Here is a 15,259-nt window from a genome sequence, read left to right as displayed (position 1 = left end):
TGGTCCAAAAACTCAGCTGGTTCTGCAGTGTGCCTGCCCAGGGCACAAGGGGTATGGAGAGGTGGGTTAGCAGTGGGTATCTGCAGGCTCCTGATTTCTGTACATCAAACCAAATGCACATTTGGCTCTGCTGGGCCACAGCAGGGAAGGCAGTGAGGGCTGTGCTGGGGTCAGGCTGGGATGGGCTGAGGAGCTCATGGAAGGAGCAGAGGTGGAGAGGATTATCCTCAGCTGGGTTTGCTCTCTGCTCATTGCTGGAGAAGAGAAATCTGCAGCTCTGGAGCTCATACACCTGCTGCTTGCTGGGCAGGATCAGTGTGACAGATTGCACAAACACACCTTCCTTAAGGGCATTCCCTTGAGGTACAGAGGCCCAGGCTGGTGCCACGGTGCAGCACAGGGTCAGTACCTCTGCATGCAGCCTCTGTGTGTTGCTGCCCCGTGGTGCATGCCTCATCCTCATGCCTGGCAGGCCAGGAGCTGTGCCTGAGTCACATGAAGCTGGTGGGAGGGCTCTTTCCAAGGGCTGTGCACTCAGCAGGCAGCAGGACACAGCTCACAGGTGTGATCCCATTCCAGAGAGGAGGTGAGAGCAGAGGCAGTACCTGGAATTCCCCCTTCTCTCCTACTGTCAGAGTAACGTGCCTGAGGAGGCAGCCCAGCTCTGCAGGGGCCCAGCAGCCAGACAAGCAGCTGTGGAGAAGAGCTGCAGAGCCCCAGCCAGGAGCTCAGGGGTTAACTCAGCACTACGGGGCTTGAGTCAGCCCAGGCTTGAAGGACAGCCCAGCACAGAGCAGCCTTCAGACCAAACAAAGTACCTTCTGCTGAGCTGGGGCACAGATAAAAGATCCCAAGGCATTTCTTGTGCAGCTTGGAGGAGACTGCCAGTGCTGAAGCTGAAATATCTCTGCCAACAAACAAAACTGTCTTTAAACTCTGAGGCTGTGTGTGAGCTATTGTTGGGGACATAATGGCTTCTCTGTTTCCCTGCACAGTCATTGCTCTGCAAACACACCACTGGTCTCTTTTAAAAGTGGTTGAGTGTAAATTAAGTTCTAGAACCTGGAAAGAGGTTTCATCCATTTACTTTTACTACCCTCAGCTGACACTTGTTTACAGAGCAGCACATAGAGCAGATTTACAGCTGCTTTACCTGGATGGAGATGGACATCTGCAGTGCTCAGGCTGAGACTGACAGACACAGGGCTTGGACAGCAAATGTCTATCTCGTGGTTTAATGCAGGGAGTGAGGCTGGGGGGGCTACTTGCTAATCACCCCCCTCTAAGAAAAAGTTTTGGTTTGGCTGGCCTGGCCTGTTTCCTTAGTTAGCTCAGTGCTGGCACAGTCACTGCTGCCTAATCCTGAGTGTGTGGCTGCTGCAGGGCACTGAGTGCTGCCCTGCTGGGGAGTTCACTCTGCCTTGGGCTGCTGGGCATCCACAGCGGCGTTGCTGCATCTGTTCTTCACCACAATTCCATGGACTGGCTTTTCTCTGAGGATGGCAGATGCTCTGGTAAGGTAAAGGACATCTTGGCTGTTGTGCTGAAGTCGTGATAAAAACCCAGAGCTGCAGTACAAAGGGGGGAGGTGGTCTCTGAAGGCAATAGGATGAATTTAGGTCTGTTTTCCTGGAATGGTCTTGTAATGGAAAAAAAGATGGATCAAAGAGCAGCTGCTCAAGGTGTATGTGCTGACCTGCCTGTCCCAGGAAGGTGGCAGTGACTGTCCATCCCTCAATAGCTCTGCACTCACCCCTGTGTGTACCCAGAGAGCTCCTTGGGGTTCTGTGCTCACTCTCACGTGAGCTGCAGCCCCGTGCAGCCCGAGAGCAGCTGAGTGCAGGACTGGGACACATGGGGAGCCCTGGCCATGGCCTCTGGGAGTGCTGGGCTCCTTGGGAAGGTGCTCTGGCCCCAGGCAGGAATGGGTGCTGTGCTCACACTGGGCTGTGCCAGGCAGCTTTATCCAAGGTTGATTCCTAATGACCTAGATGTGTTTTGTACTGGTCCTTGGCAACCTTCCACACAGAGACTCCTCCACAGACAAGGCACTTAAAAGCAGATTATGTGAAGTTAATATTTTAATTTTTTTTTAAATTTTTTGTCCTGAAGATGATGTCAGCCATGATTAACAGCAGTTGTGTTCTGCTCCTTGGATTCTCCTCTCACCTCTGCATCTGGAGGTTTCTGTGCTGTTTCCTGCCTGCTGTAGGGCAGGCTCTTACCCGGGTGACAGCTGCTGCTTTGAGGATATGAAAGGAGGTGGCAGCAGGGCTGACAACCCTGTCTCTTTCCACAGGAAGATGAAGACACGCTGCGTGGTGGTGGCAGTGGTGGCTGTAGCCCTGCTGGGGCTGGTCCTGTTCCTGGGGCTGTTCTTTGGGCTGCGCCCAGGGGACACACACACCTACAGCAGGGCGGCCGTGGCCACGGACGCGGGGCCGTGCTCCATCGTTGGAAGGTACCACTCACTGTGCCCTGCCCTCATCAGCTCTGACAGCTCTGCCATGAGACACAGCTGGTGCTGCCCCGCATGGATAATCAATCCTTAATGTCCCCGGAGAAAGAGGAGATGCTAATAAACCCCAGGCTTTTACCATGCTTGACCAGCTTTACTGCAGCTACTCACATACAACATAGCAAGCAAAAATTCCTTGGATCCATTAGCAATAAGAACAAGAGTTTTCGTTCTTGCTCCTTAAAAAAAAAACCATTATTGAGATATCCTTCAGTTCTAGTCTCAGGTGCTGCAGATCCAAGGCTCCTCAGAAAACTGTAATTTCTTATGACAGTGTAATGAATGTGTGTGGAATGTCTGTCCCTACGTGTGCTCTGTCACATCTCACTGTTTTCAGGCTGGTTTGGATGTGTCTCTAACGAGGCCTGACCTGGTCTGCCCAGTGACCACTAAGGGTCTATTCTCTCTGGTGACACAATTCCCGAGGAACACATAGGCTGGGTGTGGACAAATGTGCCCCAGAGAATCTGTCCTAGCTGCTCTGATGTGGTGCATGCACTGCTGACGGGGAGCTGAGCCCCTGTCACATGTCACCTTCCCTTCTGCTGCACAGGGACATCCTCAAGCAGGGCGGCTCCGCAGTGGACGCCGCGATCGCAGCCCTGCTGTGCGTGGGACTCATGAATGCTCACAGCATGGGCATTGGAGGGGGCCTCTTCTTCACCATCTACAGCAGCACAGGTAAGGGACAGGGCCACACACACCTGGGACAGCTGGAGAACTTTATCCAAGGCAGGTGGTTTATCCTACCTGAGAGAAGGTAAATGACTGATGCTCACAGCCCCTGGGGGAATGTCCTCAAAATAATTGCCAAGAGATTGGCTCATGTTGGTCACAGTCCTCCAGCAGAGACCATGGCTGTGGGCTGAGTCCAGAGCTAAACATCATCTTCCTTGCTCTGTCATTAAAGGAAAAGTGGAAATCATTAATGCAAGAGAAGTGGCTCCAAAAGGAGCAACGGTGGACATGTTTGGGAACAACACACAGCTCTCTCTGAAAGGTATGGCAAAGGCTGTTTCACTGCTTTGGGGGGACCACAGAGCTCCAGCATTCACTGCTACCAGCACATCTACATTAAGAACTTTTCTTATGGTTAGGTTCTTGCCTACCTACAGGATTTCTCACCTAGAAGTATCCTGTAAATATCCTCTTAGACAATTTGCATACTCTGGCCTGACAAGCTAAAAACAATGCCCTTTAAACTAGTCAGGGACCCCATCTCTTCCTGCTTTTCACTTTATGAAAAAGCAGCTGAATGCAAAGCACTGAGTATGACCTGTTCCACATGTGCCATCTTTCCTTTCCACCTCTCTGGATAAATTTTTGTGTGGGTCACCTTGGGTTTTGTCAGGTTTCCTCCCTAAATTACTTCTTGTGGCTTCAACTAATGGCTTGGGGTCTCCAGAGAAGTTTCCTATCAGGAAAGTATTTTCTAATAAGAAATAGAAATTTTCTAATAAGAAATAGAAATTTTCTAATAAAAAATAGAAAACTAACTAGTTCTCTTCATGGTCACTCTTCTGAGCAAGAAGGAGCAGCACCTTGGAGAGGGTTTGAGCAGTGTGTTGAACTTCCAGAGATGCAAGTGGATGCAGCAGCTTGCTCCAATCCTGTTTCCCTGTGGGAGGTGGAATCAGTCTGTTCCAGCTGTAGTTACAATGCTGCAACAAAGCGTTTGGTTCAAGTACATCACATTCTGTGTCCTCTCCCTGTGATAGCTTCTGTGTTCTGAGCACCTTTGCTCTGGTACAGAGCCTGTGGAGGGAAATTACCCTAAAACTGGCGTTACCAAAGAGAGGACAGAGGAGTTTCAGCAGTTCAGAATACACAGGCACAAATGTCAGACCAAATTATTCTGTTAATTCTCACAAGCTGAGCAGGTCACAGTACACACAAGCCCTACCTAAAACCACGGCTGGCAGAGATGCCTGCCCTACCTCCTGCTCCATCAACCACCTTTTTTTCTTGCTGTGGGAGACTTAACACATTCCTTTTCTGCTCCAGGAGGACTGTCAATTGCTGTTCCAGGAGAAATCCGTGGCTATGAGCTGGCTCACAAACGTCATGGCAAACTGGCTTGGAAAGACCTGTTTCTGCCCAGCATCAAGCTGGCAAGAGAAGGATTCCCTATTGGGAAAGGCCTTGCTGCAGCCATCAAATCAAAAGAGGAGGCAATTGAAAGCAATCCCTTGCTGTGGTAGGTAGAGCAGTTGCTGTTCTATGCAGAGAAATTTGGGGTGGCTGCATCCAATCTGCAAAGTCCCTGTGTTTGTGCAATGCAGTGTCCATGAGGAGTGTGCATCCCTGCAGAACCACACTCACTGTGCCTGCTGGTGTCACTGCAGACACCCAGAGGTGCTAAATCATGGGGAATGTTCAGTCCTGACCTTTAAAGGGGGAGAAATTCTACTCCTGAAGTCCATTTATCTGCGCAAGGTGGAATTAGAGTACGTGCTGGGATCAGTGTGCCCAATGGAAATGCATTTTCTGAATCCCTGCTTTTCCTCATGCTGTGAGTGCACCAAGCTGATCTTACCTGCATTTGGAGTAGTTGCAGAGTCTCCTTGAACATCTCATCTGCTGTCAGGCAGTGGCAATTTGGATCACCTCTTACTCTACAATCAGCCTTCCTCAAGCAGTGCCTCTGACCATCCACTTCTGGCAAAGACTTTGAGCACAAAGGGTTTAAAATATTCCTCACTTCTTGCAGTCAAACCCTTATAGTTTATGTCCAGCCCTGCTGGAGATCATGTTTAATTCTCTCTTTTCCTTAAAATCTCTGCCAGCTGCAGGTTTGTTTCCTGTCTAATTGGTCATGTACACCCTGGTCTATCTCCTGTCCTTCCATTAGGCAGGCCCAGTGCAGCACAATCAAGATCCATCATGAAGGAGCTAGAGAGGAAACAATCTACCTTAAAGTGATCTATCAAACAGGGACTGAAACACTTCTGGATTTAGTGGAAGCCTTAAACCTCATAGCTTAATAGGCTGTGCTCTGAACTGCACTGCTGAGGTCGAGGACTGTGGCCCCTCCTGTGCATCTTAAGGCACTTGTTGCCCTGGGGTGGGCACGGAGGGTGGTGCCATGGTGAAAATCCCTGCTGCAGGCCCCACTGAGCAAACTGAGCATGTGAAATTACAGGTTATAAAACGCTGCTCAATTTGGGGTCCCAGTGCCAGGATCTGAGGACCCCTGGGCCATGGCTCAAGGCCCCACTGAGCAAACTGAGCATGTGAAATTACAGGTTATAAAATGCTGCTCAATTTGGTGTCCCATGCAAAGATCTGAGGACCCCTGGGGCAGTTTCCTTCTCTCCAAGAAGCCCCTAGCATGAACACTCATGCTCTTTCAGCTGCGAGGACTGTGGCCCCTCCTGTGCATCTTAAGGCACTTGTTGCCCTGGGGTGGGCACGGAGGGTGGTGCCATGGTGAAAATCCCTGCTGCAGGCCCCACTGAGCAAACTGAGCATGTGAAATTACAGGTTATAAAACGCTGCTCAATTTGGGGTCCCAGTGCCAGGATCTGAGGACCCCTGGGCCATGGCTCAGGCAGTTTCCTTCTCTCCAAGAAGCCCCTAGCATGACAATCATGCTGGTTCAGCTCCCACAGACACACATAGTTTTGCACTTGTCTCTCAGACCTGATCTTCTCCATCTCCTTTCTCTGTTAGTGAAGTGTTCTGCAAAGGAGGGAAAATTCTGCAAGAGGGTGAAACCATCAAGATGCCCAAACTAGCCAACACCTACGACACTATAGCCAATGAGGGAGCAGATGCCTTTTACACAGGAAGCCTGGCCAAGCAGATCATTGCTGACATCCAAAACGCAGGTGAGAACCAGGACATCTGTCCCAAGCAGCAGGAGTGACCACACTGCTCAGAGCCCAGGGAGCAGCCAGTGATCTGCAGGAGCCTTGGGAGAGGTCAGCCCTGAAATGCTGCCTCTGAGATCTGTGGCAACAGGACACCCAAAAGAAGCACTTTAACAGATGTGTTTGAAAGTCAGAAGTGGAGAGTGTTTGCTGTGCATTTCTGTATCACAGAGCCTCCCAAGTCTGTGCAGCTCAAGTTGTTCACAGAGCCTGAATCCAACGGGTTTGTGCCTAAAATATTACATATTTGGTGGTCCTGTGAACTCTGAGCTGTTTGATCTCTCAGTACCACTAGATGGTGGCAGTATCCTGTCCTCACCAGCCAGCACTGGCTAGCTTGGTGAACTTCCTATGAGTAATTTATTGGCTTCATTTGTGGTGGATAATTACTTACTCTCTTCCCCCTTCAGATAAGAAAGGTGATAGAACACTCAAATTATTCTACCTGTGGGATGCCACAAAGCATCTGCACCCAAAACTGCATCTTTGTCCTATAAACAGAATTCTTAAGGGCATTTTGTAGCCTGACACTGCTGGTGTCCTTTGTAAAAAAAGATGGATCACCAGAGCTGTGGCTGCTGTAAATCAGCCCAACTTTGTGCTTAGACTATCTGAGCCTGAGATGGATCTATCAAGGAGTAAATCTCCTGGGCACACATCTTTGCTTTCTTCACCTTATTACTTTTTGGATTTGTCCATGTTCCCTCCAGTCCTTGCTGTGATTCATGGTGATGGAGTACAACCTCCTCTTCCCAACAGAGATCACATAAGCCCACATCTCCAGTTTCCTTCTCTTTCCAGGAGGAATGGTCACGTTGGAAGACCTGCGGGACTACAATGCCACAGTGATCGAGGACCCCATACAGATCAAACTCGGGGAGTTCACCCTCTACACACCCAGTGCCCCTCTAAGTGGCCCAGTTCTGGCCCTCATTTTCAACATATTGAAAGGTGAGAGTGCCACAGAGCAGTGCCCCACAGGCAGCAGGAGCTGGGAGAGCTCCAAAGACATCACATTTTTGGGGGAGCAAGGCCTCCCTCGTAGCTCTCCTCGTAGCAGGTGAGAGATCTGAGAGCCCAGGAGAGATCAGAGATGCAGAAACATTCCTCTTCTGCTGTAAACTCAGGGATGTTTCCTTCCTACCTGAAATACAGGTGCAAGAGGAAACATATTTTCTTGCTGGGAGAGCTTCTGTGATACTTGTGTGGTTGGAACCTAATATGTACTTGAGGCTTCTTTGGAAAATACCTCTGCAAGTACAAATTCTGCTGGTGACTCCCACAGTGCTCAAAACAACCAGAGCTCCTGAGTTCTCCATGTGGAGATTAGGACAGTCCAGTGGCTGCATCTCTGTGGAGACTGGGCTTCAAGGTTATACATTTCACACAGGTGCATTAGCAATCCACTGACCCCGTGCTTTGTGTTCACAGTTGTTTGTCCTCTGTTGCCAGGATATAATTTCTCTGCTGCCAGCATCAAAACTGTGGAGGAGAAAGGTCTGACCTACCACCGCATCGCGGAGGCCTTCCGCTTCGCCTACGCCAAGAGGACTTTGCTGGGAGACCCAAAGTTTGTCGACATTACAGAGGTACCTGGCAAAAGTCTTTTCTTTCTGCAACACCAAAATTGACTGGAATGTGGCTTAGTTTTTGGGTGCCTCCACTTTGTCAGGCATGCTCTGTGCCACTTGCTGTTGACAGGCACTGAAACAGCTCTGAGTCAAAAGGTGATGTCCTCTGTGGCTCATGGCTGAGCTGTGGGGGCTCTAAATGGAGGCAACGTTTCTGCTGTAAGGAAAAGCAAACTCCTCAATTCACCAGGAGAGCTGGAGTACATTTAGGTCTAACCCTGCCTGGTTTTGTGGTGTTTGAAGCCTTATTCACTATATTCCCAGCATCCTTGTGGCCCTCTGACCAGCGTCTTGCCTGCATAAAATGGAGCAGCAGATGGGAAGGGGTGACACTGGCCCCAGCTTTGCACTTTGTGCTTTACTTCTGTGCCTGCAGAAGCAGCAGACTCTGGGCCCAGCCCAGCTTGATGAACACAAATTTTCAACTTGCAGAGCTCTGGTCAGACCTTGCTTTGTCCCTGTCCCGTCCCATTCTTCTTGTCCCTGAACAAGTGTAGCCCTGCTTGCCTGACAGCAGTGTGGAAGCAGCTTTCCATAGCACTGCAATAATGGATGCTGGTCAACTTCTACACAAAGTGGTGACTTTAACAGCTGCTCCTGTGACAGTTTAAAATTATCTTTTGCTATAGTGGCTGTCTTCCAAGAAGGAAGACCCTGGGGGAAAACTGTAGCCTCACTGCTGGGATTTGCCACTGTTGTGTGGTCTGAAGTACTGGACGTCAGCCTCATGACTATGTGTCTCTTAATGTGCTGAGTAACTGCACTGGGTTTCTCTGACAGGCAATCAGAAACATGACATCCGAGTTCTTTGCGGATGGTCTCCGGAGGAAAATCACAGACAACACCTCCCACCCAGTTGACTACTACGAGCCCGTGTACTACACTGGAGACAATGCCGGTACATCCCACGTCTCCATTGTGGCTGACGATGGCAGTGCTGTGTCCGCCACCAGCACCATCAACCAATAGTAGGAGCTCAGACATTCCTTCCCTGTAGGCCTTTGCCATCCTCCTAGTGCTGGTTCTGGGGTTGGTATCGACTGAGCTGTCCCTTCTGGGGGGGTAGGGTCAGTAGTGCTGGGGATGGGCACTTCTGCTGAGCCTGCAGGTCAGTGCTCCACACAGGGGCCTCGTGCTTGTGTCAGAGGACAAGATGTGCCCTCTCTCTTGTTGAATTCCACCACAATATTCACTGCATCTGGATCTTCTCATAAGCAGAGCTATTGCTGCTGGTTCTGATTTCCCAGGCTTTTGGAAGGAATTTGAGCTAATACAGCTGGCCTGGAAGCGCCGTGTTTGGCTGTGAGTGCTGTCAGAACAAGCTGTGTTCACACACATGGCCTGGAGCCAGGGCGTGAACTTATTCTTATCCACAGAAAATGTCTCCAGCTCCACACATCCAAGCAAACCCCCAGTCATCCCCGAAGGTGCCAGCCTTTGAGCTGTGCTGCCTCTGCACCGAGTGCAGTAGTGCTCACCTGGAAGGGGCAGTAGTTGCACGGAGCTGCTGTGCTGGTTTTCACCTTGGGTCCTTCAGGGGAGCTGTAGAAGGGCTCTGGGCTGCCTTTCCTCTGTGTGTAGCTGTATACTCATGGCATTAACTGCTTCCTTCCCCCTAGGGGTGACAGAAAGTCCTTTGCAATGGGAGGGAGTGGAGTGTTACTCCAATCAAATCCCAGGTTTCACACTGCAGTAAATTCAGCTGAAGCTCTGCCTAGATTTGCTGTGGTTCTGACCTGACTTTGATGATTTGTTTTCTCCAGCTTTGGCTCTGATGTACGATCCAACGTGAGTGGGATCATATTTAACGATGAAATGGATGACTTCAGCTCACCCTACATAATCAATGGATTTGGGATCCCTCCTTCTCCAGCAAATTTCATAGCTCCAGGTAGCTGTAAACTACCTTCCTGACTCAGCCTTTTGGCTGTGTGTGCATGCTCACCCTGCAGCATCTGTGCCATGGGACACAGGCCTGGGACCTGCAGGGGACAGGGACAGGAGACAGTCAAGGAGATGAGTGCAGGGGATGGTGAGATCCCCAAGGACTGAACAGGACACAAGCTGAGTGAGGAAGGTGGATACTGAGGCTCTGGGCTTAGATGTGGAGCAAGAGCTGGAAGTTTGTGAGCTGCAGGTAGAAAGCTGAGCCTCTGTGTTGCCTGTGCCCCAACAGGTAAACAGCCAATGTCCTCCATGTGCCCCTCCATTTTGGTGGATAAAATGAAACAGGTGAAGATGGTGGTCGGTGCTTCTGGAGGAACAAAAATAACTACAGCAACAGCACTGGTATGTGATGGTGTGGGCAAATGGGGGACAACACGAGGCAAAATGGGAGAGGCAGCAATTGGGGGGACTCCCATCTGCACCTGTGACAGGATCATGGCTGTGGCTCCCTGCTGAGGTCCGGGGCTTGAAAAGGAGGTTCCTGCCTGGCATTCTGAGGGCCAGGCCTCAAACACCAACCTGCCAGGGCTACAGAAGGTCTGCTATTAAATTGCCTCCTTTAGTGATGTTTTCTCTGGCAAGTTGTTCTTACCACTTGCACCAGTTTTGCTATAAGTTCTGTTCTCTGCATCTCCATGAACCTATTTACCTAATTTAGAGTTGTTCCCATCCAACATCCCAAACTTTGGATCAAAGTCACACAGAGAAACTAAATAAGAACTCAGCTCAGGCACGGCGTCAGGCCTGACAGGCAGGGCCTCTGTGAGCTGCTGTGGCAGCCACTCAAACCACCCAGGAGTGACTGCAGCAGTGACTGTCCCCTGTGCCAGCAGCGCCAGGCTGAATCTGGCTTTTTGGCTGGGCTAGAGGACAAGTCTGTAAAAACCACTACAAACAATTTCCTAAGCCCTGGACTCTGAGAGTGTTCTCACTTCCCAGCAGCTCCAGCCTGCAGTTCAGTCCTGTAGAGATGAGCCAGGCCCAAGGGAATTGGTTGTACAAGAGCAGGAAGCTGTGGCTGTAGTGTTTGCTGAGGTGACTCTTGTGTGCTTAGTTCCAGCAGCATAAATCCAGCCACCATAGCTTAGGACTCTGATCCTTTTGCTGTGTTAGTTTTAGTCACTCATGGTTACTTTGTGTGGGAATCCTCCTAAGCATATACAAGCTGCAATGTGCCTGTGTTTTGCTTAGCCAGGAGAAGAACCACTGAAAGCACATAAACCAGAAATGGTGCCTTTTGTGTGCTCTGGTGAGCATCCTTGGGGCACCTCTGCCTCCAAGGGTCAAACTTCTCTGAGCACAAGTAATTAACATGAAGGCTTTTTGCTCCTCACAGACAATTATGAATTCCATCTGGTTTGGTTATGATGTGAAGAAAGCAGTGGAGGAGCCCAGAATTCACGATCAGCTGTTTCCCAATATCACGGAGCTTGAGCAGCAAATAGAGGAGGTTGGTGTCACTAGAGCCATACATGAACTTGTATGAGCTGGGCTCCTGGTGCTGGGAGGGCAAGCACTGTGGAAAATCATCAGGATTGGCCAAATGTTCCTAGGTGAGCAATAGTAAAGCTGGTACAGGTCCAGTGCTGAGTCACAAAGAGCTCAAAACATTCAAAGTGCAACTTCAGTCTCAGTCACACAGGTGTGAAGCCAGTGCATTGAAGATTGACTTGTCTCTGAAACTGAGCATCTGCTTGCAGTGATGTTTGGCACAAAGGAGTTGCAAATCAGCAAATCATATCAGGGCCCAGACCATCCTGCAGCCTAAATCCAGTCAGTCCCAGGGAACTCTTGTCCTGTTGTGTAACCTCATGATGAATCTGGAATGCCTGGCCCAGAGCTAGCAAGGGGGGATGCCCAGAGGGACCTGGGAACAGACTTGAAAATATATTCACAGTAGAGATGTCAGCACAGTACTGTCAGCTGGAGAGCTGATGGCAAGGTCTGCCTTGCTCTCCAGACCACTCACCTGAGCTGGCAGCTTCATTCACCCTGAAAAGCTACACATCCCCAGAGGCCTGAGGCAGACACAGGCTTTGTAGGTATCTCATGCCTCTGAATCTGCCTCTTTGTACCTATCTCATGTCTCTGTGCCTCTGTACTTGGGAAAACAGTCCTACATAATGCAGTTTTCTTATCAAACTCTGCAGAAGTTCCTCTGTTAATAAGCTTCTTATGAAGGTAACACCTGAGGTATCTGCCAGCACTGGGGAGGATGCCCTGCTCTCTACAAGTCCTGTGTTTTCCACCACTGCCAGCAGGATCCATCAGTCCTGGCTGTTAGTGTGTGAATATCTGTGACCAAGAATAGTATTGGTAACCCACACTGAGCACCACACATATCAAATTCTGAATGCCACTTCTTCAAAAGTAGGGCATCCCAGGAGGCAAAGGGAGGAGGAGGAACAACACGTAGCCCTGTGTGACACAGGCCCTGAGTGCTGGCTGGCTGTGGGGGATGCAGGGTGCAGGGTGCAGCAGGTGCATGTTTCCTTGTGTGCTGTGCTCACCCAGCTGTGCATTGCCAGCTGCAGCAAGTTAAGTTTCCATGTGCTCACCCAGCTGTGCACTGCAGGGCTGCAGCAGGTGCAGTTCCCTGCGTGCTGTGCATTGTAAGCTGCAGCAGATGCAGTTCCCTGTGCATTGCAGGCTGCAGCAGGTGCAGTTTCCCTGTGTGCTGTGCTCACACAGTTGTGCATTGCAAGCTGCAGCAGATGCAGTTCCCTGTGTGCTAACACAGCTGTGCACTGCAGGGCTGCAGCAGATGCAGTTCCCTGTGCATTGCAGGCTGCAGCAGGTGCAGTTTCCCTGTGTGCTGTGCTCACACAGTTGTGCATTGCAAGCTGCAGCAGATGCAGTTCCCTGTGTGCTAACACAGCTGTGCACTGCAGGGCTGCAGCAGATGCAGTTCCCTGTGCATTGCAGGCTGCAGCAGGTGCAGTTCCCTGTGCACTGCAGGCTGCAGCAGGTGCGGTTTCCCTGTGTGCTCACGTGCACTGCGGGCTGCAGCAGACAGCAGGATCCATCAGTCCTGGCTGTTAGTGTGTGAATATCTGTGACCAAGAATAGTATTGGTAACCCACACTGAGCACCACACATATCAAATTCTGAATGCCACTTCTTCAAAAGTAGGGCATCCCAGGAGGCAAAGGGAGGAGGAGGAACAACACGTAGCCCTGTGTGACACAGGCCCTGAGGGCTGGCTGGCTGTGGGGGATGCAGGGTGCAGGGTGCAGCAGGTGCATGTTTCCTTGTGTGCTGTGCTCACCCAGCTGTGCGTTGCAGGCTGCAGCAGGAGCAGTTCCCTGTGCATTGCAGGGCTGTAGCAGATGCAGTTCCCCGCGTGCTGTGCTCACCCAGCTGTGCGTTGCAGGCTGCAGCAGGTGCAGTTCCCTGCGTGCTGTGCATTGTAAGCTGCAGCAGATGCAGTTGCCTGTGCATTGCAGGCTGCAGCAGGTGCAGTTTCCCTGTGTGCTGTGCTCACACAGTTGTGCATTGCAAGCTGCAGCAGATGCAGTTCCCTGTGTGCTAACACAGCTGTGCACTGCAGGGCTGCAGCAGATGCAGTTCCCTGTGCATTGCAGGCTGCAGCAGGTGCAGTTCCCTGTGCACTGCAGGCTGCAGCAGGTGCGGTTTCCCTGTGTGCTCACGTGCACTGCAGGCTGCAGCAGATGCAGTTCTCTGTGCATTGCAGGCTGCAGCATGTGCAGTACCCCGCGTGCTGTGGTCACCCAGCTGTGCATTGTAGGCTGCAGCAGGTGCAGTTTCCCTGTGCACTGCAGGGCTGCAGCAGATGCAGTTCCCCGCGTGCTGTGCTCGCCCAGCTGTGCATTGCAGGCTGCAGCAGATGCAGTTCCCTGTGCACTGCAGGCTGCAGCAGGTGCAGTTCCCCCCGTGCTGTGCTCACCCAGCTGTGCGTTGCAGGCTGCAGCAGGTGCAGTTCCCTGTGCATTGCAGGCTGCAGCCGGTGCAGTTCCCCACGTGCTGTGCTCACCCAGCTGTGCGTTGCAGGCTGCAGCAGGTGCAGTTCCCCGCGTGCTGTGCTCACCCAGCTGTGCGTTGCAGGGCGTCGAGCAGCAGCTGAGGAAGAGGAGGCACGACACGGCGCGGGTGAGCGGCGGCGCGGTGGTGCAGGCCATCCTCCGCACGCGGCGCGGCTGGGCCGCCGCCTCCGACTCGCGCAAAGGGGGCTTCCCTGCAGGCTACTGACCTGGCCCAGCCCCTCCTTCCAGAGCTCGTGACACCAAGGTGTGTTTAGGGGGAAGATCCTTTAGATCTGCAACTCAGGGACTTCTCACAGGAAAGAGAACACATTTACCTGTGATTCTGTTGATGGAACTGGGACAGTTCTCTACAGCCATGACCGAAGTGCCTCACGCCACAGCCGTCTGCCAAGACAGGCACGTCCACCAGGACGTGCAGTACTTACTTGAAGAGTCTGTTCTGCCTTGAAGAGTTTGTTCCCTGCCTCCTCTCCATCCCACGAAGACAGATTGGGTGCCCAGTTTCTGCAGAAGGTCCAGCTCACTCGGGCTGCAGGAAGCGTTTCCCCTGCGTGGTGTCAGCCACCAGGAGTGTCCCTGTCACTGCTAGAGAAGATATCAGTTTCCTGTTGAGTAGGTGGGAGTTACAGGACTCTGGGACTGGATTTTTAAGTTACAAACTAATAGGTCTGTGCCATAGCAGGAAGCCCAGCTCTAGACTGGGATAAGCCAAACTCACCACTCTGTTAACAAAAGGTGTTTCTGCATTTCAGCCAGCTGATTTTTGGAGATGAGTGGGGAAATGGGGAAGTGGCTTCAAATTTTTTTATATTTCTGTTGAGAAGGTCTAAAGGGAAGATGCTACCTGTAAAACTCTGAGCACAACTAAAATAAATAAATAAATATGGAATCACACATTTTCCTTGCCTGCACAGTTGCTTCAAAAAGGGATGGTGAGAGTCTGTGTGAAAGAAGCTCTTCTGAGACTTTTGTTTTTTCTTCACTGCTTTGATGAAGTAACGAGTAAACAATAATAGTTACATATCCAAAACAAGTTTGTTTTTCTCCACTTTGCTTTTTATGGTGTTGTACTGCAGGCGTGAAATATCTGAGTTTGGGGAAATGAAATTTCAAAAAAGGGCATGCTGCAGATACTCTTGTTTAAAGGTAAGTTACTATTAATCAGACTTTTAAGGACCTGTAAGAAATCCCTGTCTGGTATAGAGCATCTGAGAGTGTTTGTTACCTGCATGAGGGGGTTTGTTGTTCATCTACCAGCACAGACCAATACATCACATCACATAAACT

General features: G+C 50.9%; 1 protein-coding gene across 7 annotated transcripts in view; it reads left to right on the top strand.

Moving 5' to 3' along the window:
• GGT1 (gamma-glutamyltransferase 1) overlaps nucleotides 1-14,866 on the top strand; it is a 30,885-nt gene extending 16,019 nt beyond the window's left edge. For 5 of the 7 annotated variants that reach the window (XM_039726134.1, XM_039726130.1, XM_039726132.1 and 2 more), the window contains exons 2-13: nucleotides 2,300-2,461; nucleotides 3,072-3,199; nucleotides 3,429-3,518; nucleotides 4,523-4,715; nucleotides 6,191-6,348; nucleotides 7,192-7,341; nucleotides 7,843-7,979; nucleotides 8,802-8,989; nucleotides 9,785-9,912; nucleotides 10,198-10,310; nucleotides 11,305-11,418; nucleotides 14,034-14,866. In XM_039726134.1, the coding sequence (XP_039582068.1) occupies nucleotides 2,304-2,461; nucleotides 3,072-3,199; nucleotides 3,429-3,518; nucleotides 4,523-4,715; nucleotides 6,191-6,348; nucleotides 7,192-7,341; nucleotides 7,843-7,979; nucleotides 8,802-8,989; nucleotides 9,785-9,912; nucleotides 10,198-10,310; nucleotides 11,305-11,418; nucleotides 14,034-14,177 (1,701 nt within the window). In that variant the 5' untranslated portion in view covers nucleotides 2,300-2,303 and the 3' untranslated portion in view covers nucleotides 14,178-14,866. Of the gene's footprint in view, nucleotides 1-1,388; nucleotides 1,520-2,299; nucleotides 2,462-3,071; nucleotides 3,200-3,428; nucleotides 3,519-4,522; nucleotides 4,716-6,190; nucleotides 6,349-7,191; nucleotides 7,342-7,842; nucleotides 7,980-8,801; nucleotides 8,990-9,784; nucleotides 9,913-10,197; nucleotides 10,311-11,304; nucleotides 11,419-14,033 lie in introns of those variants that run through there. The other 2 variants (XM_039726131.1, XM_039726127.1) reach the window with 2 other exon arrangements.
• The last annotated feature ends 393 nt before the right edge of the window (nucleotides 14,867-15,259 follow it).

The sequence above is a fragment of the Passer montanus genome, unplaced genomic scaffold, assembly GCF_014805655.1.
Source record: "Passer montanus isolate IOZ18808 unplaced genomic scaffold, ASM1480565v1 scaffold57, whole genome shotgun sequence".
Taxonomy (NCBI): Eukaryota; Metazoa; Chordata; class Aves; order Passeriformes; family Passeridae; genus Passer; species Passer montanus.
Note: the sequence above shows the minus strand (reverse complement) of the source record. Positions and strands in the feature narration are given on the sequence as shown.